Here is a 23,410-nt window from a genome sequence, read left to right on the forward strand (position 1 = left end):
TAATAAAGGAAAAGAGAGGGGACATTTTAAAGGCAAAGGTGGGATCCAGATTACAGGTGGAGAATGGGCGTTAGAAACAGATTCATGTGGGTAAAGTACAGGACGGAGGCAGGGAGGTGTGTGGCAACAAGAATGAGAAGGCAGCTGGTCTGAAGGGGTGACCAGTCTGTGCGCCTGGGCTTAGGATGACGGATGTCTTCTCAATTGAATCAAACAGGATCTGGAAACGTGGCCAGTACAGCTGTGGCTTAAGGGCCATCACTGCATCTTGCCAGGTATCAGACTGTTGCTGTGTGTCCACTGGCTGCTGGGCAACCCGAGGTCAAAGCACAGACTCAGGAGGAAGTTAACAGAAGGCACAGAAGATACCACTTAGGCAATTCAGCTACCACTTCAAGTCAGGACACAAACAGCTTTTGGGCAGAACTGCATCTCATCCACTGTGTAATTCTTACAGTTATTAGGCCTTCTTCACTAGTCAAGGGAAAAAAGCACAGACCAAGCCTGGTCATTGCTCATGAGGAGCAGGAAGCATTTGTGTGTGCAGGAAAGAATTTAGCCTTGCTTGAGAGAGGCGTGGTGGTACACGCCTTTAATCCCAGCACTCAGAAGGCAGAAGCAGGAGGATCTCTGTGAGTTGGAGGCCAGACTGGTCTACAGAGTGAGTTCCAGAACAACCATGGCTGTTGCACAGAGAAACCCTGTGTGTGTGTGTGGGGGGGGGTCAGGGAGGGTATTTGTCTTCTGCATCTGGCCTCCAGGAAGAAACCTCTGAACTCCTGTAATTTTCTGAAGGATCAAAGTGTCTTTGTCATTCATGGTGGTCCCCTTAGACCACATGTGTTAGTTTGACATCTAGAGAAGGAGGGATGTGTAGACAGTTCAATCAGATCAATCAATCAAGGTTAGGCAATGAAGTTCCAGCAGTAGCTGAACAGTGAAGTTCAGGTGACTGCTCTGGTTGCCGATATTGCTGTGTGTTTTATCACACATAGATGGGAGGGAGACATGCCCAAGAGTGGTAGAGGCTTTGCTTTCAGAACCCTCTCAGATTCTCACTGTGCATCTTCATGTAGCTTGGTTTTGATCTGAACTGTTTTCTATAACACACAGTGACTGCTAGTACAACAGATTTCAGTGAGTCCCCTGATTCCTGCAGAGCTCTAGTCAGCCCCAGTGGTTTTTGGGATTCCAGAACTTTCAGCTGATGTAAGAAGTAAAAGCAGTCTTACAGAGTAATGGTAGTGACCTCAGACTTTGTGGTCTGGCTAACTTCAGGTAGCCCTGGTATCGGACAAGATCTAGAAATCACCTACTTTAACTCGACTTCACAAGTGAGGAAACAGTATACAAAGAGGACAGGTGTTATAACAGAGCAGGGAATTGCCCTTCCCCCCAGAATCCTGGTTTCCAGTGTGGTGTGCTAAGATGCTTAAATTGAAAATACAGGGGATATTGTGGCTTGGATATGATTTGAATGTATCCATTAGGCTTCTTATGCTGAAATTAAATCTGCAATTTGATTACAGGTTATCATTAACTATCTACCAAGGCAATGTACTATGTACTGGAAGGTAGTACTAGACCCCACAGACATCTGCCTGCCTTTACCTCTCCAGGGCTGTGATTACAAGTGTGTGCTGCCAGGCCTGGCTCTAAAGAACATTTTAGAAAACAAAAGATACTACATTGGAATGACCATGACAGCTAGTCAATTTGGGGGAAAATATTTATTATACATCATGTTTCTACCTGCCTTCAGTGGCATATATATTACTACCTGATATATATGATCTCTTCTCTTGGCAATTCAGGCTCATTATCATGAATGTCAACATTTCTATCTACAGATTCTGCAATGCTCAGGTATCTAGGGTAATTAATTAATATCCTAAACAACCTAGTCTGATTCTCCTTGCCCAGTATAAACTGTCAACCCTTTATTCCTTCTCACTGAAGGATTTCTGGAAGGCTGATGGTTTGCTAATGCGTAAGGGCACTTGCTCTTCTCCAGATAAGGTGCTGATGTTTCTCCAGGCCTCAGACTATAGGATCCAAACCCAGAATGCACCCTTTGCATACATTATCAGCCATCACTGGGTGCTTCATATTATTCTGCCTTATTTTAGAGTGTTTTCTTCTTCTTTTAATCCTCATAAAACTCTAAGGATATGGACTGTGGTTCCTTTTTCTTAACTATTGCTATGGACATTGTCCAAGGTCATAAAGCCAAAAGAAGCAGGTTTAGAATTCATAACTTGGGTGATATTCATTTCTTTTTTTTTTCCTTTTTAAAATTTAATTTAGAAACAAGCTTGCTTCACATGCCAATCCCAGCTCCCTCTCCCTCCCCTCCTCCCCCACCCCACACCAACCCTCCCAACCCCCCACCCCCATCTCCCTCCGCTCCTCAGGGAGGGTGAGACCCTCCATGGGGGAATCTCCAAAGTCTGTCATAAGGTGATGTTCACTTCACAGCTGACACTCTACACTATTCTGTTCTATTCCCCTAACTCTTTCAGGTTGAATTTTGAAGGGAAGGTTTCTAAGAGAATCCTAACAAAAATGTCAAAACCCGAGTTTCATTAAGGAGAAATGATTCCTTACAAAGGTACACAAATGTTTAGGGGAAAGTTTGCTAAGTATCATTGATTAGCTGTCCAAGTTCTTACCACTCTATTACAAAAAAGTTCAGAGGTGAGAGTCCTGGGCATATTTTTGAAAAATGAGATATATCCTTCAGGATTTCAGGCCCAAGGTGTTATCCATTCTTTGGTCTGTTGTAGAGCTCCTGGGTCTAAGGTTCTACAAAAATTTGTGTGGATTTCCCAGGAGGCTTGTATCTGGGATGCTGCCACTGTGATGAGAGTCCTGTACCATAGCAAACTGGGGAAGGTCACTTCTCTCTCACAGGAACAAAAGCAGATTTCTAATTTGAATTTTGTCATGTCAGTCTCCCTTAGAACTGGGGACTAACTTTTCCCTCCTTCTAAACCAGTAGCCTTCTCAGAAAGATGCTGCTACACACATGGCAGGGAAGAGCCAATGAACTATCTAATTCAGACTTCCCTCAGAGATCTAATTCACAAGACACTCTGGGTCACAGGAGAAGTGGGATGTAGCTCCCTGGAGTCTTCAGGTTCAGGGTGAAGATCCAGCACTCTACCTCTGCACAGTTCTGTAGCTGATACTTTAGATTTCTGAAGAGGAGGCCTCTAAAGGGGGTATTTGAAGATAACCCAGAGAAGAAGGAATGGAAGAAAAGGAAGAGGGAAGACACCTTGGATTTCAGCTAAGCCTGTAGGTATCTGATCCTGCTTCTTCCTAGAGCTACAGTGTCTGAAGCAATGGTTCATGACTGTGCTGGTTCTCTGCAGTTTCTTACCTGTGGCTGCTGGGTGGTTAAGGGTCTCTGAGGAGACAGGGCAGGAGTCCTGGACAGTAGCTGGTTCATCTTGCTGATGACTAGATCGGTGATGAGTTGTCTGTCCTCCACTTGGTGTTCCCCAATCAGTGGCATGCTACAGTCCATGACCTAGTGGAAGATGTGGCCCAGGTAAGGAAAAGGTTTGGAAATGTAAAGACCCACTATACTTTTTGGGAATTGATACAGTTTAAGCCAGCAAAGTGGATTGGTTGGCTGGAACCGTGTTCCTCAGCAGAGACAGGAACCATTTGCTTCTGCTGCAAACATTTGCCACGACCCCTTTCCTTTCAGTTTACCCAGAGCAGAGAGCTCTGAGATGCAGAGTGCTGGGTACTGGGAGTAGAAAAAGGAAAAAAAGCAGGCGAGGGTATGGCCTGAGGCAGGAGCAGGAAGACATGGAAGAGAATGCCTTAGAGCAGGCAGTTGTCATCGTTTGACTTTTTAGTCTGTTCCCAATCTCGTTCTGCTCATTAACAGGCCTGATTCCTGCCATTGCTCCTGATCAGGACGGCTTCTCTGCTCACCACTGATCTTGACTCTTCCTGTATCTAGGGCAATCCTTGCTTCCTTTAGGAAGTACCTGCTTTAGGAGGATCAAAGACTGTGGTCCAACTCTCATTTACAGAGGATAAACAGGCTTACCCAGAGAGAATGGTATGGTTATCTAGATGGTTCCATGCTAAGAAGGCTATAGAGTATATTTTGAATCTGAAACCCACTTTAGCCTCCTGACATAAGTAGTCTGGAAACACCAACTCCTCTACTCCCAGGAAGACTGAGCCCAGTGAGGGGGTAGTGTTGGATTCCCACTGCCATGACTTTCCCTTTAACAGGGAAGTTAACAGGAGAGTTGAAAGCTGGGTTAGGAGACCAGACAGAGTACACTATCTCTAAAGCTAAGAGATGTTAGAAAGAACCATCTGCATTCAGGTGCCAAGTTGACACTGATTCATCCTGCGGCCATAAGCACATATTCATGGTAGAGAGGTTCCATTTCCTCATGTAATTGATTATGTTTGAACAATTCTTAAAGGTGGCTTTCTCAGAGTAAAAATGATACAATCACTACAATGTCCTCATAACAAAGTAGGCCAGGAACCAGGAACCTAGATGTGCCATCTATTACTCATTGTGTGGCTTGGCCAACAGCTCTCCACTTGGAAAGGAAGCTACTATGCAGACCTGCCATCTTGGACCTTCATAATTAGAAGACTATAAATGTAATGTGGGATTCTCACACCACTTTTGAGCCAAGAGTCTGGTCCCAGTCTGGATGTTACTGCATACTGATTTGTTCCTTGGGCCAGACTTACCTCAAAAATGTAGTCTTTCCCATCTTTGCCATGTACAGCTTTGACTGCACAGATGTCCAGGCCACCAAACATCTCAGAGCAGGCGTCTACCCAGAGCTTGTACCTGGAGGCGACAGGGAGATGTCCTGGGGCTAAGACATTAAGCTCACACCAAGCCTACATTCTGTTAAGGTCTTCCTGCCCTCACCTTTCCCATTGCTAACCTCCTCTTCTTTCCTTTCCTCTACATCATCGAGAACAGTGCCTATTTATGGTGTCTCACCTTTCTGACCCCCTGAAACCACCAAATGCCCAAGCCCTCACCTCATCTAGAAGGCCATCCAGCCCACACTACTATTTCTTTATTGGAGCTTCTGTGGTACATTGTCCTTATCTCTGTAACAGCAACAGCATTTAACTTGGCTCTACCTGATCTTGTTCCCTGACTGCCAGAGCCTCTATATTTTATTAATCTACACAGAGCCTCCCTTGCCTCAGGTGTTGCTTCTGTCTAACACCTCTTTATTGACAGCAGCTTTCTTCTACATGAGGACAGGACATTGCTCACTCACCGGTCTGACATGGCGATCTGCTCCAGCATTGCAGAGCCAGTGTTTGTCTTCCAGTTCCCTGAGATGGATGTCCTCCTGAAACAAAGCCCCACCAGGAAAGGACAGACTGTGAGCCAGACCAGCAAAGAAAGTGCAGAACTCCAGAACTGCAGCTCTCTAGTTCATTGCTACACTGCCCACTAGATTTCTCCTGAGAAACTAAAGGATCTATCTGTTGGGCCTAGAGTCACCTGTCACCTGCGATGCCCTGCTCTCCCAACAAAGGTCTATCTCAGAATAATCCATCCAGCAGATAAGAAACATTCCTTCTCAGAGACTCATAAAACCTCCAAAATCAAGCAGATTGAGGCTACAAAGCAAGCTTTAACAAATACAAAAAATTTAAAAATCCTATGTCTTATCAGGTTACAGTGGAATAAAACTAGAAATCAACAGCAAAAGGAATCACAGAAACTACACAATTACTTGACAAATGAACACTTTTGAATGGATACTGGGCCACTGAAACCATCACAGAGGAAACTAAAAACTTCTTAGAATCAAATGAAGATGAGAGCATCATTGATTAAAGCTCTGAGATACAACTCTAAGAGGAAAGTGCATAGCTAAAGTTCTAATGTTAAAACAATCAGAAAGGTCCCAAATTAATAACCCAGTAGCATGTTTCTAGATCCCATAAAAGCAAGAAGCCAAACCAAAATGTAGTAACTGGTAAGAAATATAGATGAGGTAGAAATTAAGAAAATAGAGACTAAGAGAATAACACATAGAACCATGAATTTAGAAGTTGTTTTTTTTTTTGAAATGAACTAAGCAGAAGAAATAGAAAAAAACAACAAAAGTAGAGATGAAAAGGTCTGTGAGAGTCTGTCTCTCTCTCTTTCTCTCCCCTCTCTGCCTTCCCTTCCCCCAATAAAACTTCCTTTCCATGTTAAAAAAAAGTCTTTGCTACAAGAGACTCTACTAATAGCCAGGGATCATTAGAGAATATTCTGAAAACTTATATCCCAAAAAGCAAAAGAATCTAGAAAAATGAAGAAATTTCTAAAATCCTATGGCCAACTAAAATTAAATCAAATGATATAAATATCTTAAACCCACAACAAGCAACATTAATGAAGCAGTAATTAAGTCCACTCAGAAAGAAAAGCAAGGACAGGATGGAGTCATTGCTGAGTTCTATAAAGATTTTTAAGAAAGGCTTGACATTAATACTTATCAAATTCACAAAAATGGACAAACCAGATAAGAATATAACACAAAAAAAGGAAAATTTTAGACCAATTCCACTGGTGGATATAGATGCAAGAATTCTCAAAAAAACACAAAAAACAAAAAACAAAAAAAACACAGACCACAGAAAAAAAAATACAGACCAAATTCAAGAATACATGAAGAAGGCTGGCAAGGTGGTTTAGCTGATATAAGTGCCTACCACAAAGACTAATGCCCTGAGTTTGATTCTTAGGTTTCATATGGAGAGAACCAACTCCCACAAGTTGTTCGATGACCCCCATGCCTGCACTGTCACACACATACACACAGGTGTGCTCATGAGCACACATGCTCATACACACACACACACACACACACACACACACACACACACACACACACAAATAAAAGTGATACAAATTTTTAAAGATACATCAAGGTCAAGTTGGTTTCAATTCAGGGAAGCAACATTGGTTCATCTCTCTCTCTTTCTCTCTCTCTCTCTCTCTCTCTCTCTCTCTCTCTCTCTCTCTCTCACACACACACACACACACACACTAGCACCATATAAATAGATTTAATGTCAGAAGTCACATGATTATCTTAACAGACACAGAGACAGAATTTAATAAAGTTCAACAGGATAAAATTCTAAAGAAACAAGAAACAAAAGAAAGACACCTCAGCATAATAAAGGCTACAAGTCATTTGGCTGCATTATTCTACACAGGGAAAGCTAAGAGCATTTCCCCTAAAATCTGGAGTAAGACAGGAGTGCCTACTCTACCCACTCTTATTCAATAAAGTGCTCAAATTCTTAACTAGAACATTAAAATAAAAAATAAAATAAAATGGACCTAAACAAGAAAGGAAGAAGTCAGTCTACTTCTACCTGCAGATCACATGGCCCTATACTTAAAAGACCATATGGGCTCCACCAGAAAACTCTTAGACCTGATAAATACTGTCAGTAAAATTATAGAATACAGAATCAACATACAGAAATCAGCACATTTTCTATATTTTAAGAAGAAATTAGGCAAAATGTCTTATTTATAATAGCTTAAGTAAATCAAAAAAGATTCCTAGGAATAAACTTAAGGAAGAGACATGAGAGATCTCTAAAATGTTAAGACACTGAAGATAGGTGTTCAAGAAGACACAAGATGGACTACTGAAAACCTCCTACAGCTATGAATTGACAATACTGTGAAAATGGTTATATTACTAAAAGAGGTATAGAGCCAATACAACCCCATCAAAATTCCAATAACATTCCTCACAGTAGAAAATAGCAATCCTACTATTCATAAGGAAACACAAAAGACCTTGAATAACCAAAGAAATCCTAAACAGAACTAAAATTAGAAATATTGAATGGCTCAGCTATTCTACCTCTGGGCATGTACCCTAAGTATTTAGTCCTACCACAGAGACATTTGTGCATTCATGTTACTGCTTTACTACACTCAGCAGTCAGGAAATGGAACAGCCCAGAAGTCCACCAACAGGTGAATTAATAAAGAAAACATGGAACACACAGTGGGATTTTATTCAGCTACAAAGTAAACTGAATTCATGACATTTGCAGAAAAAATGGATGGAACTAGAAATTATCAAAGTAACCCAGATTCACACAAATATGACATTCTAATAGACAGAGCTTATATTCTAATTTTCATATGTGGGGATCTAGGTTGTAAAACTAGAAAGACAACCATGGGAACTGGAACATGGGCCTTGGGCTGGGGTGAGAAAGAGAAAGAAGAGGTAACAGAACACATGTGCCATGAAAGCAGAGAGGAGACACTGGGAGGAGGGGTGGGGGAGCAGGGACCTGGAGTGGGGTTGGGGAAGCCTAACAAAAACAAAGTGTGCATGAAAATGACACAATGAAATCTATTACTTTGAATGGTAATTATGAAAATTAAGCCAGGTGTTGATGGCACATGCCTTTAATCCCAGCACTTGGGAGGCAGAGGCAGGCAAATCTCTGTGAGTTCGAGGCCAGCCTGGTCTCCAGAGCAAGTGCCAGGATAGGCTCCAAAGCTACACAGAGAAACCCTGTCTTGAAAAAAACAGAAAAGAAAAGAAAAAAATTAATGAAGGTCAGGCATGGTCGCCCATGCCTTTAATCTCAGCCCTTAAAGTTAGAGGCAGGCAGATCTCTGAGTTTGAGGACAGCCTGGTTTACAGAATAAGTTCCAACACAGCCATGGCTACACAGAGAAACCCTGAGAAAGAAAGAAAGAGAAAAAGAAAGAAAGAAAGAAAGAAAGAAAGAAGAAAGGAAGGAAGGAAGGGAGAAAGATAGAAAGAAAGGGAGGGAGGGAGAGAGAGCAGAAGGGAGAAAGAGGGGGGAGGGAGGGAGAGGGAGGGAAAGAAAGAGGAATGAAGGAAGAAAGAAGAAAATTTAAAAAGAAAACTTGTAAAACTTGAAGAAAATGATAAAAATCATAGTAACAACACAGTTTCCTTGTATTTGTGGTTTCAAATGTATCCCTATGGCTAGACTCCTCAAAGCAGGGAAACTTGCTCATTTTCACGTCCTCAGCACATAGCCATGATATGAAAGACCTCAGAAATTGTGAGTAAATAATAATAGCAAATCCCTTACATTTGTACTATGCTTCAAAGTTTACAAAATTCCTTAAGACTTCATACCTTCCCTAACAATAGGACACGGTGTGTAAGGCAAGTGGACACTGAAAGGCCCCAGGGACAGCTTAACTGCCTCTGTTGATAGTGGGGCAGGATGGGCACCTTTCCACCAAATGGTGCTGTTGGGGATTTCCAGAGAGTAAGACTTCCTCTCCTAGCCAGAAATATGCAGTTTTGCATCTTTCAACCAATTAAAAAACAAACAAGTCAACAAAAAACCCTACTGTCTTTAATTGTCCATAGTTTTAAAGCAATGCTTAATTCCTCTTTAGAAAGCAGGGAAATGATAAATACACAACTATGAATGTTTTGAAGCTGGTAGTAAAACCTAGTATAGAGTATATGCTTATCATGTACAATCCTGAATTCAACCCCCAGCTCCCCAACACCATACACATGCAGGTCTGTATGTGAGCATGAACACAGAGAGAGACAGTGTCAGAGAGATACAACAGAGACAGGGAAACAGAGAGAGAGAGACATAGATACACGGAGACAAAGAGACAGAGACAGACAGACAGACAGACACACACACACACAACACACACACACACACACACACACACACACACACAGGGAGGGGGGATCAAAACCCAGACTAAAAACCCCAAACTCCCAAATCAGAAAGACACTCCCACCATCATGTTTCAGCTTTCTTCAAGGGTGTCCCCTGAAGTCTCTGTGGGTACCTACTGCTATACAAGGTAAGAAACAGTGATCTTCATCATTCTCCCCACAAGAAATTCACCCTAGAGAAGAGCGATCTTTGTGGGAAGGACTAAAGTTTAAAGCAGGTCTGGAAAGGAGTGCAGGGAAGGAATATCTCCCTACCTCCAGAGGTACCAACAATGAAAAGAGGAGGAAGAGGACAGTGGGAACAGGTGAGTATGGCTGAGACACAGGAAGGCATCCAACTTCATGTGCTGAAGTCTTGAGTGGCAGAAAGCAAATTCATGTATTAATAATGTTCTTTATTTGTAAAGAAAACTTTATATCTAAACCAACTTTTAAAAAGCCATAGATTAATATTCTCAAAATTGGAGCTACACACTGTCTGTATGAGTATGACAGAAAGCCAGGCAAATCTTGAAGTCTTTTGTTTTCCTGACGTCTACACTCTTCCAGGTGGATGTGGCTTGGTGGAGCAGCCATCTACTCTTGGGAAAGAGGTAGCAGCATTTCCAAGGCTGGGTGTTTACATTAGGGGCTCAGCTGCTTCTGCGCTCTTGCACTCTGGTGAAGCATACAGATCTCTCTCAAGTACAAAATGTGTAGTGTGTGCAGTGTAAGAAAAAAAAGCACACAGGGTCACAAGGCACACAATTCATTTTTTTAAAATATTAAAATAAGCATTTCTGTGAACATGATGTAGCGACAGGTTAAACGACTGCCATGGTTTTTGGAAGAAGAGAGAAGAGTTGGTTTTAGCAACATTTGTCATAATTTATGACTGTGATTCAAGAATACCTGTGACCACTGTTAGTGAAAAAGCCCACATCCTGCCACTACCACAGTCTACAGCCTTTGTTCCTGTCTGAAGAGAAAGTAAAATCCACTTAGAGACTAGTGAAATAGTTATACTTTTATTTCTCGGATCTCTCCTCTGACTTACAAAGAATTCAAGCTACGAAGTCTGACTCAGTGGCATCCTCTCCCTGGTCCTGCCTTATAGAGCTGATGAGGTTAAACTGAGGCTGCAGAGGGAAAGTGGATAGTATCCAATGCACACTCCACACATACTCACATGTAAGCCTTGTAGTTGTTGCCAATCTTCTGAACCCGGATATCATACTTGGCGTCAATGAAGGGTTCTGCTGTGGCATAGGTTTGGGTGAGGGCCACCACACTAGCAATGTCCTGGAAGTCGTAGTGATTTTCCACTTTGACCTAATGTTGATGTAAGACAGACAGGAAGGGGGATATGTGCATACACACACTGAGAGCTTAGAGCTTCCAAGAAAATCACAGTTTCTGACACTGGCAAACATGAGTATCCCATCTCCCCAGAAGTTCCTTTGTCTCTAGTCCCTTCACAGAGCCAAGGATACACTTGGTGGAAAAGATATAAAGGGCCAGGTTGCACTCTTTATTGTATGATTGGGCAAAATCCATGGCTTCCAGGAGACCTAGTCAGATCCCTGGGAGACATCCACGGACACAGGAAAAATAGTCTACAAATGGGCTTTGACTCAACCCAGACCGCTACCAGCCTCCCTGCCTTACCTTGCCCATGCCTGAGTGAGCATGACCAATCTTCACCACCACAGGGAAAGTAGGCAGTGTGAGCTGAGAACAGAAAAGGAAGAAGTGGACTGGTCAGTATGCCTTTTCTCCTTGGAATCCTAAAATATTTTCCTTGGGAAGACCCTTGGAAGTATCCTTTAAAGAATCAGTGTAGGGCCTGGAGAGAGCTCAGCAGTTAAGATGGCTCACTGCTCTTGCAGAGGACCTGGGTTCAATTCTCAGTACCCACACCAGGTGTCCTAGAACCATCTGTAATTGCAGCTCCAGGACTCTTTGCACCTTCTGGCCTCTGCAGACTCCTGCGTGCACATGATTCACGTAAACTCATGCAGGCTCACATACATCCACATGAATAAATAATGGAAAGAAACTTTGGTGAATATTGTCAAAATATGTTGCATGAAATTCTTGAATAAATAATGAAACCATTAAAATAAAATCATTAGTGCATAGCACTTGTTTTACCTGTGGGACCTGTAGAATGACAGCAACTTTCCCAAGGTCACACAGTAGCCTAGAGGCAGACTATCTATGCCTTGTTCTCCTATCTGATGCTTTCTGCATCTCACTGCTTTAATTTTTTTCTGCATTAGACAATCCTGGCAGGACTTCCTCTCAGCTAAGGAGAATTTTTTTAATTCATGAAGGAGTAAATTTAACAACTGTACTGTAATAAACCATAAATGTTTGGAATGCATTTTGAGCGCCTTGATGTCCACTGAAACATGCACCTCTGACCACCTCTGCCTGTCACATGCCATCTGTCCTGCACTGATCCTAACTGTCCTCTTCGCCTGTCACACTCTTCATGGCTGACCAGTACCACAGACTCAGTATCAGACACAGACTTAGTATGCTGAGGTCTATTTCTGCCTTGCTCAGGATTCGGAAGAGAGACGGCCTAAGATTTTGGTCTGTTTACCCTTGGAAGACATCCTTAACACACTAAACTCTTCCTTGAAGTAGCCTTGTTTCAACAGAGGAGGAATAAGACTTAAAGGAAGAAGGACCCTCCAAAGGCAGGATTTTGAGCGGCAACAAAATGCAGGCCCAAGTAGGAACATGATGGGGTAAGGGGAGCAACAGACAGCACACTGTCAGATGAAGATTCTAGCTCTCTCTGCCACTCACCTGCCAGTCACCTCATGGCACTGAACCTCTTAGCCCTCACATCTGTCAAGTGACAAGACTGGGCAGATTCTTTTAAGACCCCCCCTCCCCCGAGTGACAACTCAATCTTGGTCTGAGCATTGTGTGAAGAAAGACTCTAGACACCTGGACCTACCACCTGTCTCTGTCTGATTTTGTTCTCTCCCAACTCCCTTCTTTTCAAACATCGCCATTGCCATCTAACTGGTGTCTTCTCAAGGACATAGCTGTCACTAGAAGGGAAAAGTCAGATTTTATAATGAAAAAATGGAGTGTTGTTGTGATCAGAAATGTGGGTTTGATGCTCTGGACTGTAAAATGAAGAAAGGGAGGAATTATGTAATTCAGTGTTATTTTATGGAGGAAAAAGTTGGGGCCCAAAGAGGCAAAGATCACAAAACGACCCAGTGGCAGCCAGAATCAGGACCCAGCCTCCAGCTCTCCCTGAGGCAGTCACTCCACGAATTTCTTTTCATTCAGATTCTTGGAGCGCTTTGCTGACAAACAGTGGACAAGGCTTGGGTCACAATGACCGGAGTGCCTGGCTTGTTTGCTAAGCGGCTCCACCTTCTGCAACATGGCGTCTCCAGGGGGCAATGATGTGCAGTAGGAGCTTAGAAGCCCAAAGTTTGCCCTGACCAACTGGACACCCTGGTTTTAAGCTCTATGGAAAGAACTGCCCTCAACTCTCTGCAGCCTGAGGCTCCGGCTGTGAGAAAGGGTTTTAAAGCACTGGCTACTTTCTCTGACATCCTTCCCCACCCCCTAGCCGACAGCGCCAAGACACACACACACCCCAACTTTGTCTGTCCTGTTCCCTGACTGTTTGCTGTTGCTTTGGAGCCTCATAAATAGGGCATTGAAAACACTTCCTGCGGCTGAAAGAAGCCCTGAGTAGCTTGTCTCATTCCCAGTATGCAGCTCAGCGAGGGGTCCGTCCTCCTCTGTCACTGTCTCTTTTGCCTGTTGTAATTCTGTCTGCCTCTGACTTGGCTTGTGTCTTCCTGTGTCTATGCCTCCCCCTCACTTGCTCCTCTTGCAGGAGCCTCAGTCCCTCATCTTTGAGCCTTCTTGTGTCTGCGCTGGTCTTTGCTTTTCTCTCTCTGCCCTCAACACTGTGTCTTCCATCTCCGTTCAGGCTGCTGCCTCTTTCGGAATCTGCCCGCTTCCCTCTGCATTACTGGGTCTGTCGGTCTGGTCAAGAGGGCCTTGGGTCCTGCGGCTGTGGGTGGCCTGCTGCCAAAGGAGGGAGGAGCCCATGAAGGGCGGGATTGGCCCTAAAGCCACCTCATAAAGACTGGACTGCACTAGGCTTTCTGGAGGAGTCCTGGAGGGGCTGTTTGTTACGACAGGCAGACCCCACGAGCTCAGCTGGGGCTCTGCAGTGTCATGCCCTGGAGCTCCCTAGATGCGCTGAGCTGGGCGCTGGTGCTGCGGCTGCTGGCATTGCTGCGGCCCCCGGGGCTGGGTGAGGCGTGCACCTGCGCTCCTGCGCACCCCCAGCAGCACGTCTGCCACTCAGCTCTAGGTGAGTCCGTGGCTCTTGAAGACCACAACAGGGGTTGCCTGTGGGAAAACTGGTGTTGGGCAAAGCTGTAGACCTGGAATCTGAGGGAAGGGGTGGAGCTCCGACCCTGGACGGGTGCCTCCTGCTGCAGCTGATAGGTCAGACATGCTGTTGCTTTGTTGACCTTGGAAGTACAAAGTCTGATTTGTAGGAGAATAAATATTCTATCATAGATCTCCAGAGTAGTCCCTGTCAGCTCAGCTTGATGGACCCTAGCTGTCACTAGAGCTATCTAATAAGTTTCAGAACTCCTAACGGGTGGGGCATTTGCACTGTAACACCTGCCTCCTTGCCTGCAGTTGAAGTTGCCACCTCAGGACTTAACACCTTTTGTCCTTTCTCTCCCACTACGTGGATACCCCTCTTTCACACTTTTGACTTCCTGGCAAACTACTATTCACCCTTCATTTTCTAAAGGCTTTTTGATTCCTTGCTGCCCCCTTTCTAGTGGATGCTGATTTTTTTTTTATAAAGTGTTCTCCATCTTCTGCAGGACGATGACGCTGTCAATGAGCCTAATGCCTAGTGCAAGGTCAGACAGAGAGCAAGAACTTTTTAAACAAAATTTCCAGGGCCGGGACTGTAGCTCAGTGACAGAGTGTTTGACTCTCCTGTGTGAGGCTTTAGGTTCACCATTCAATACAGGAAAACAAACAAACAAACAAACAAAAACAGTTCTTGATTAGATAGCAAGAGATGAACTTCCTCAGTGGGGAGTGAGGATATTTACAAATTCCATAAACATTATCTACTATCAGTTGTAGGTGTGTTATGAGGTTCTAAGATGTATCAATAGACAGGTCTGGTACCAATTGCCTTGAAAGGACTCCTATTTTCTGCTCGATACACCCAGGGCTATGGAGAACTTGAGCTCTAGAAACTGACAGGTTAAAAGGCAGACAAAACACAGTTTAAGGACCTAATAACCCCAAAGGATTTGAAGCCTGGCAACCACTGCAGAATAAATTCCAAGCCCCTTCTCTCATATACATCATACTGCTAAGAACCCAAAAACATGTGAGCCAGTCTCTGGATACTCAGAGGACTCCAGGCCATCCAGACCTGAGACTGCACACTCCCACAGTGCTGAAGTCCCCCTCTCCCCCACACTTTTTTCCCTGTGCAGTAATCCGGGCCAAAATCTCCAGTGAGAAGGTAGTTCCTGCCAGTGAAGACCCTACTGACACTCAAAAAATGATCCGGTATGAAATCAAACAGATAAAGGTACATGGGGCAGGACTGGGGCTGAGCCATGATGGTCTGATGGAGGGGTGGGGCTTGTGCTATGGGAGGGATGAACCTGGTGAGAGTCAGGTAACAGACTCAGGTCTCCTGAGGAAGGTGATGAAGGGGAACTATATGAACTAGTATGGGCAGGAACCATAGGAACCAAGTGACTGTTCAGGGTGGGGACTCACTGTCTAGCCTGTCCTATAGCTCTTTGTCCGTGGGACCTCCCCACCTCCCTGGAATAAATCAAGGTTTAGACTTATTTAAAAATAAACAAACACACCAGTGAGGTCATCTGTGCACCCAACTTGAATTTGACTTTTGCTTAACGTTTGGAAAGAAATGAGCATCTTTTAACCTGCTGCCCTGCCCTGATGCACTGCTGCTCTTCTGTAACTGTCTTTCAGATGTTTAAAGGGTTCGAGAAGGCCAAGGATGTTCAGTATGTCTACACACCATTTGACTCATCTCTCTGTGGTGTGAAACTAGAAACCAACAGCCAGAAGCAATATCTTTTAACTGGTAAGTTAAGGGGCTAAGCAGAGTTGTGATAGTGACCATGGCCTTTTAGTTGGGGGGGAGCAATGAAACTCCCTTTCAACACAGGAGTCCCCATTACAGCAATCTTGGCCACTGCTCCACTATTTTAAGGAAAGATTGCTCTACCAATCTAAGATAGCTAGTTCCATTTTGAAAGCATTAACTGGTAAGAGACTTTTGGCATCTTGAGCCCAAATACGTCTCCTGAAGGTGTTTCCTGTGTATCTATTTCTGCCCTGTGTACAAGCTTGACTCTACAATTCTACCTCAGCGAACCAGCCTCCTCCATACTGAACTAGTTGAGACAGAACAGTAAACGAGCCATCCATCCAGTATACCTAAGAATATTTTGGGGGAATAAATAGACACAGTACTAAAGTATTATGGAATTCTGAGAAAGGGGTGCTGGTGTGGTTGTGAACAGGTAGGGAAGCTTCACTGTTTGAGTAAGCTCTACGCTGGCCTACAAGATGGAAAACATCAGTCAAGGATCAAGGAAAACAAAAGTCCCTGACCACAGGGAGAACAGGAAGGAGCTCCACTCTATCCAGGGAGCCAGTGGATGACTATCTACTATATACTGCCAGGCCTGGGCAGTAAAGTGGAGATTCAGGAATAGGTCATAGTCTCAAAGACTTCATAGTCTAGACACGGCTCTTGAAGAGTGAGTGACAGGAACTAGAGGACACAATGAAAGGGGCTCCTCAGCTCTAAGGATGCAGGATTGTGCTGCCCTGGGCAGCCTCTACAGAGACAGGACATGTCACTGTATCTTCCAGTTCCTTCATAAGCAGACTAGTCTCTTTACATCTCTTGATACTCCACCCCTTTGCTGAGCACCCACTTTGTGGGTCTCACCCTCACTGAGGCACTGAGTATGTCAGGGAAAAGTGAACATGGTGGGTGTGTGGCGGGGGTGGGGGTGTCCTTGAAGAGGTCAAGAATAACCAAGGATGGAGAAAACATAACTCTACAAAAAAGTATCAGTAGTGCCATGTCTTCAGAAGATGCCAATGGTCCCTTCATTGATAGGTAAAAGTTCTTTGTGGCCAGAACACTGTGACTATTGTAGTTTTTTCTGTGCCATTTATCAATGACATAGTATCCTGCATCTTTCTCCCTGAGAGAAAATTTCTCCCTGAAATGAACTATGGGCAAATACTCATCAAGACAGATATCAATTGGGTGGGAGAGGCCAGTGTGGATATTGAAAAGGAGTGACATTTCCTATGGGCCAATAGCTATACCAAGAACTCTTTATATATAGTCCCTTATTTAATCTCAGCAACAGCTTGATTATTCCTACCCTCTACCCAAAAGCTCCTGTGACCTGCTTTATGGTTAATATAGAAAAGGAGGAGTCCTACCCACAGTCTGGATTTTTTCTCCCTCCCTGGGATAGGAATCTAGCTCAGGCCCTCATACAAGCTAAGCATGTGCTCTGTTACTGAGCTATATTCCCAAGCCTGCAGTCAGTCATTTTGTTGTTTGGTTGTTACTTGTACCTTTTGTTTGTTTGTCTGTTTCTCTAAGAAAGAGTCTTGCTATGGAGCCCAGGCTGACCTCAAGCTTTTGATCCTCTTGCCTTAGTCTCCCGAGGGCTACAGGCTGATTTTAAATCCCACCTTCTTTCTGCTTTGTGCTAAAGGAAAAGACCTCTACAAGATCCCACAATCCTGCCTTACACAGATACCTTACACAGACATCTGTGCTTTAAAGGTTATACAGGGATTTGTCTGGTCCCTTCATTGAGTCCAAAGTTTTCACTGATGTCATAAAGCCATTTGAGACTGGAGCTTTTGCTCGTGTTTAGCATACAAAGGACATGATTTCAGCACAAAAAGAAAGAAAGAAAGAGAGGAAGGGAGCAAGGGGATAGAAGGAAGGGAGGGAGGAGAGAAGGGAGGGTAGGCAGGCCATTATAAAAGTTACACTTCTGGGCTGTTTAATGATGGGACCCCTGGGGGTCCTAAGCAGTCTCCTGGCTAGACTGCTCTCTCTCTCTCTCTCTCTCTCTCTCTCTCTCTCTCTCTCTCTCTCTCTCTCTCTCCCCATGAAGGCCAGATTCTCAGTGATGGAAAAGTCTTCATCCACCTATGCAACTACATTGAGCCCTGGGAGGACCTGTCCTGGGTGCAGAGGGAGAGTCTGAATCATCACTACCACCAGAACTGTGGCTGCCAAGTAAGGTCTTTTGTGGGTGAGGGACAAGCTTCGGGCCTTGGGTCTCGTCTTCCGTGTTTTCTTTCACATGCATGTGCTTACTCATTCCCTGCACTGAAGTTGTACCATGGAAGTTGGGGGCAGGAAGGCATAGACTGCAGTACGTCTCAAAGTACTTACACTTTGGGTGGGACACTGAAATCACACAGGGCACACTGAAATGACACTAAATCACCATTTAAAGAAAATCTAAGCCAGGTGTGGTGGCTTAACTGTACTGTAGTAGCAGTACTTGAGAGTGAGAGGCTAAGGCAGGAAAGAGGATTCCAAGTTTGAGGCCAACCTGGGCAACATAATGAGACATGGTTTTTTGTTTTGTTTTTTTTTTTTTGTTTTTTTGTTTTTGTTTTTAATGAGAAAAGGGATCACGGGAAGAGAGAGTACTCTTTTCCAGACCATGTAATAAATTGTTTATTTTCAAATTTTAGTTTAGTCTATAAGACTTTAGTTTTAAGGTAAAGAAATCAAGGCTCTGAAGAGTATTTACAGTCATGGCAGTATGGAGCCATCAAGGCTGAGTCTAGTGACACTGGCAAGATAATACTGTTCACGAGGAGATGGGGTAGGAGAGCTCGGGAGGGATCTTGGGACTGGGAAAAGACAAAGGCAGTTGAGATAGCAGTGAGGACACATAGGATGTGAAAGGAAGCACAGAAAAAGGACACTATTTACTTGGATATTGTGTGATTACGACTAGATCACCACATGCTACGCGGTGCCCTGTACCATCTCAGCCCCCAATGAGTGTCTCTGGACAGACTGGCTGCTGGAACGGAAGCTCTATGGGTACCAGGCCCAGCACTATGTCTGCATGAAGCATGTTGATGGCATCTGCAGCTGGTACCGGGGCCACCTACACCTCCGAAAGGAGTATGTTGACATCATCCAGCCCTAGTAGGGACCAGTGACCACCACATCCTTGGAAGAGTCCTGAAGACCAAGCCAGTTCTCTGTGGTACTCTGACCATCACCACATGCCATGTTGCTGCCAGATGATAGGAAGTGACAAATGGGTGGCCTGGCCAGCATCGTGGCAGTTGTGGGACATTCGACAGCATGTGTCCACATCTCCAGCTTACAACTTATTAAGGGCTGGGGAAGGTAGTATGACTTAGCTGCCTTGCCCTTAGTCCCTCTCCCTTGTCTCCTAAGCCTTGGTAGTCTAGTTTATACCTATTACTGAAAGTTTTTATTCTGGCTTTGTTTTCTCTAGTTAGGAAAATGTATGTTCCTTTTCTTAGGTAAGGGAGAAGCTGTGAGTGTCGTAAGACGGTACAACCTTGTGATGTATGCTATGGAATGGGTAACTGTATACTGAGTGGGCTGGTTGGCTGAAATGAAAAGAATACACTAAAGCTCCATATCCTCTACTCCCACTGTCTCAACTTCGCCTAATCCTCTGACACATTTTTGTCTGTTTCAAGAACATAGTGAGAGCTGCACAGCCCACTCTTCCTGGTGCCCTTCAAGTCCCCTGATACTATTGCTGGCAGAAGGTGTGGCCCAGTTAGTATATATCTCTGAACAAGGAAAGACTTACTGCACAAGAACAAGCATCCCCCTCCCCCAGGTTTAATATCTCTACTGCCTTCAGATGGTGTCCAGGGACTTTCTTCAGCCTCCTTTAGGTTGCTAATGTCTTTGCTCCTACCTTAGAACTTTGTTTTTAAGCAAAAACAGAAAGATAAAACAACAATAAAAGTGACCCCAGAGCATCATGGTCTTCTTTTAAGGCCAAATTTCAGTAGAGGATAGATAGAAAAAAAAAACAAAAACAACAAAAACAAAAAACCTCTGGAGAAAAGATGTTAATGGGGAACACAGCTTGCACTTGCTTCAAGTTTCTTCAGCAGGTATCCCTGCCAGATGATAAAGCAGCTCTAAGCTGCTTCGCAGCTACCTGAATATTTCCACCCTTCAGCTAAGTCCCCTTACCTCTATGACTTGGACTCTAGCTACCAGCCCCTGAAGGCTCCTCAGCATCTGTAAGTCTTCTTGGTTTGTCTAAATGGGGAAACACTAATAACGGCCTCAATAATTTATTAAATCACAGAGCTCAATATCCCAGAACCTTTTCCTGGGGAAAGCTCTGGAAAAGATGGTTGGGATCATCAGGTCTTTTGACAACTCAGGACTGTTTTTCATTTTGATATATGGTCAGCTGGTGACAGGGCCATGTGTGCTGTGCTGGAAGAAGGCACTAGATTTAAATGCAATGATAGAGATCCCCTTTGGAGGAGAGAGTGGGAGGGGATCAAACATGATCTCTGTCCCAGAACACAGCACTGGCAGTGAGTCTCCAAGTGAGAACATCCAGTAATAATCCACACCATCCTTGGGCAGAGGGTGTGGGGTGGGAAGAAAGATGGACAGTAACCTCCAGGCTGCTGTGTATGAAACATCCTCACAGCTTTCAACCAACCATTTTTCTTTTCCTTCCAGTGGTGAACTCAGAGAAGGCATAAGATTAATTCTGCTTTGTCACAATTTGGAGGTAGTGAAGTCTAGTGGAGAATAACAAAAGCAACAGCTTCTATCTCAGGAGGCTTCATACCCACAAGAGGGCTATTATTTGAGGAATCTCTTTGAAATCATATGCATGCCCTATCAGACATCCTGCTCAAGGGCAACTATGCCCACTCAGCATGGCTGAGAAATTGACAATGGTGAGAATATGTAATGACCCCAGAGACACATGGCAAAGCAAGAGCTATATTCAAAATTGTGAAACCTCCTCATCGTTGGTTCACAGATTTGTTACTCTCTCACATTAAAACACCCTTTATTTCTGCTTTTCTCTACTCTGTCCCCAGAATCGGAAAACAAAAAGCTGTTGGCTAGAATCTGGCGACTTCTGTTGCTCTAAGCAGCTCTGCTGCTACCTGAGTAATTGCTGAGGCCCTTGCCAGACCTCCAGAGTCACCATGTGGCCAAGAGTAGGAACAGCACAGTCAAGGCCCCACATAGCCACCTACCATCTCTCGGTGGTTGGGATAGTATGTCTGTTCAATGAGTGGGAATTTCTCCCCTCCCAGGGTCTTGAAGATGGCTACCATCTGGGCAAACTGCAAAAGACAAGAAAGAATTTCATTGTATCTTCAACTTCTGGACCAGACAAAACATCGATTTGTCAAATAAATAACAGAGCATTTTTCTCTGTAGAAGACATTGTGTTAAATAAACTGACAAAATTGAGAAAGGAAAGGTACATGCAATTTCAAGGACATATGCTTTAGTAGAGGAAGGCAAAGAGAAAGCTGGTATTCATTGAGGGCCTGCTTAATTTTAATGGTTTCCATCCAATCTTCTTTTCATATTGACAAGGCTGAGAAGGGGGAGGGAATTTCACCTGAATCACAGAAATGGGGCTGGGAAAGTGGTGCACATCTCTAATCTCAGCACTCAGTGGAGGCAGGAGGTTGCTGAGTCTGAGGACAGCCTGGACTACAGAGTGAGCTCCAGGCCATTGTGTTGGACTACATGATAAAATACTATCTCAAGGGGAAAAAAATCAATAATAGAAGTAAAAAGAGGTGAAGCTAGGATTGAAAATTGAACTCCTACTCCAAACACATGCTCTTCTGAGTAATGGAGCAAGATAAAGCTGAAGAGGTAACATAACAAGTCTCAGAAGTTCTATCACCAGGCAAATAAATGGCAACCCTCCCATGTGCTATACAGGGACACCAGAGTCTGCACAAGAGGTGACAGGAAGACTGGAGGGTCACAGTGGTAAAACGTACAGATCCATCCATCTTCCTGGTACTGACTTGTTGGAATTACAACAACTGAACTTGCTAGAGCCTTTATCTGTGGCAAAAATATTCACAGTGTTGGGGCTGAGAGGCTTCTGGTACATGACCAGCACTCCTTGCCCTTTCAAAAACAAAGAGTAAGAACAGAGAGGTTAGCTGCCTGAGGTCACACTCTTGAGCAAGGATCACTGCCAGATCCTTCATTCCCAATCTGTATTTCTCCTGAATCCTTTGAGTAGCTAATTTTCAGGGTCTACAGAGGCAATGTACTTCTCATGGGAAACAGATCTTTGCCACCTAGTCCACATTTATCCCACAATGCCAACCCCAGTGCATGGGCAGCAGGGGAAATCTAGCATCTTCCCTGTAGTGGGCTCAGTTCAGGTTCCAAACCACCAATAGCATGGTCAGCTACAAAGGAGAGTTGTAGGACCAACCCTGCTCTTCAGTTGTCAGAGACAGGAAAGCTAGGACCTTTTCTCCCAAAGTTCAGGTCCCATTCTCTGTAAGGGATCTTAGTGTATGAGCTATTCAGGGACAGTTATTAGCAAAGTGGAGTCTCCTGGTGTTTCCTCTTAACATACTAGTTGCTTTTGGACAAAAGGCCCCTCCCTTCCCGGCTCCCTGTTCAGATGTGCGCAGAGAAGGGTCTGTTCTTTCAGTTTCTCACACAGTGCATTAGGAAGAGCATCTTTTATTGCATTTCCCCTAAACTCCACCACACTGTGGTCCTTTTGTGGGGAACTGATAACTTCAGAGGTCTAAAACTTCCTTTAGAATTGTTGAGAGAGATTTCAGCCTCCACACCAGGTCTGAGGAGATGGGTTAGGGAGCCTGGGAGCACACCTGGTATTGAAGGTACTCTGGGAGAGTGCCCGGGTTTCTTTATTCCGAGCCACTGCATCCCCTGTTGTTCTCTGCTTGCTTCTCATCACTGGATTCTTCAGTTTGCTCTGGTTGACCCTCAGCCCCTTCTTTCCTTCCTTCCTTCTCCAATTCTTCCTACTACCTCACCTGATCTTCAGATCTACCTGCCCACCTGGACCTGGCAAGATTCCTCTTCTGCCTAGGCTTCTGAGGCTCTCCAGCATCCCCAGGGAGCTGATGCCAGCTCTGCCTAAAGACCTCTGTCCTGCTGCAGCCCACACTCTGGCATGGCACCAAGACATGTGGGGCCCTTTCTTCCCTACGTGTGGGTGAGTTACACAGACAACTACACGGATGCCAGGAAGGCCTCCGGCAGACTCCCAGAGCCCTGGGACAGCCAAGACTAAAATGACAGCCAGTTCCCAGGCTCCAGTTGGGTCCCTGAGAGCCCACTCTACCCTCCCTACCCCATTCCCTGTCTGATTAATGGACTGGACTTGGCATCAAACCTCTGCCTCCCTGGAAACTAAGATTAAGTTGCAAGTACACAGTTACCAATTAAACAAAGGTAATATCTGATAAGGACTATTTCCTCTATTCAGACCAAAAATGAATCTAAGAGCCGGTGTGGTGTTGGCTGTGAACAGAAAGATGCTTATTAAAACCAC

The 23,410-nt window shown here is 44.4% G+C and overlaps 2 protein-coding genes across 3 annotated transcripts in view; one reads left to right on the top strand and one right to left on the bottom strand.

Annotated features, from left to right (window-relative positions):
• Positions 1–23,410, bottom strand: part of Syn2 (synapsin II) — a 151,682-nt gene that overhangs the window by 20,278 nt on the left and 107,994 nt on the right. The window contains exons 6-11 of the mRNA XM_035448559.1: positions 21,096–21,185; positions 11,391–11,453; positions 10,912–11,054; positions 5,292–5,366; positions 4,741–4,843; positions 3,386–3,535 (exon numbers count right to left, since the gene is read on the bottom strand). Coding sequence (XP_035304450.1) covers positions 3,386–3,535; positions 4,741–4,843; positions 5,292–5,366; positions 10,912–11,054; positions 11,391–11,453; positions 21,096–21,185 — 624 coding nt within the window. The remainder of the gene's footprint in view (positions 1–3,385; positions 3,536–4,740; positions 4,844–5,291; positions 5,367–10,911; positions 11,055–11,390; positions 11,454–21,095; positions 21,186–23,410) is intronic.
• Positions 13,950–19,386, top strand: Timp4 (TIMP metallopeptidase inhibitor 4). 2 transcript variants are annotated; one of them, XM_027429145.2, is made up of 5 exons: positions 13,950–14,088; positions 15,254–15,351; positions 15,765–15,879; positions 17,957–18,081; positions 18,818–19,386. In XM_027429145.2, exons 1-5 carry the CDS (start codon positions 13,950–13,952, stop codon positions 19,013–19,015), a joined length of 675 nt encoding a protein of 224 aa, XP_027284946.1. In that variant the 3' UTR covers positions 19,016–19,386. The 2 variants fall into 2 exon arrangements, with proteins under 2 accessions (XP_027284946.1, XP_027284947.1); XM_027429146.2 differs by having other exon boundaries at positions 17,957–18,086; positions 18,818–19,010.

The sequence above is a fragment of the Cricetulus griseus genome, chromosome 8, assembly GCF_003668045.3.
Source record: "Cricetulus griseus strain 17A/GY chromosome 8, alternate assembly CriGri-PICRH-1.0, whole genome shotgun sequence".
NCBI classification, from domain to species: Eukaryota; Metazoa; Chordata; class Mammalia; order Rodentia; family Cricetidae; genus Cricetulus; species Cricetulus griseus.

Coding starts and splice junctions, on each gene's coding strand:
- Timp4 (XM_027429145.2), top strand. CDS start 13,950: ATGCCCTGGAGCTCCCTAGATGCGCTGAGCTGGGCGCTGGTGCTGCGG. Junction 15,352..15,764: donor ATGAAATCAAACAGATAAAG/GTACATGGGGCA, acceptor ACTGTCTTTCAG/ATGTTTAAAGGGTTCGAGAA. Junction 15,880..17,956: donor GAAGCAATATCTTTTAACTG/GTAAGTTAAGGG, acceptor CTCCCCATGAAG/GCCAGATTCTCAGTGATGGA.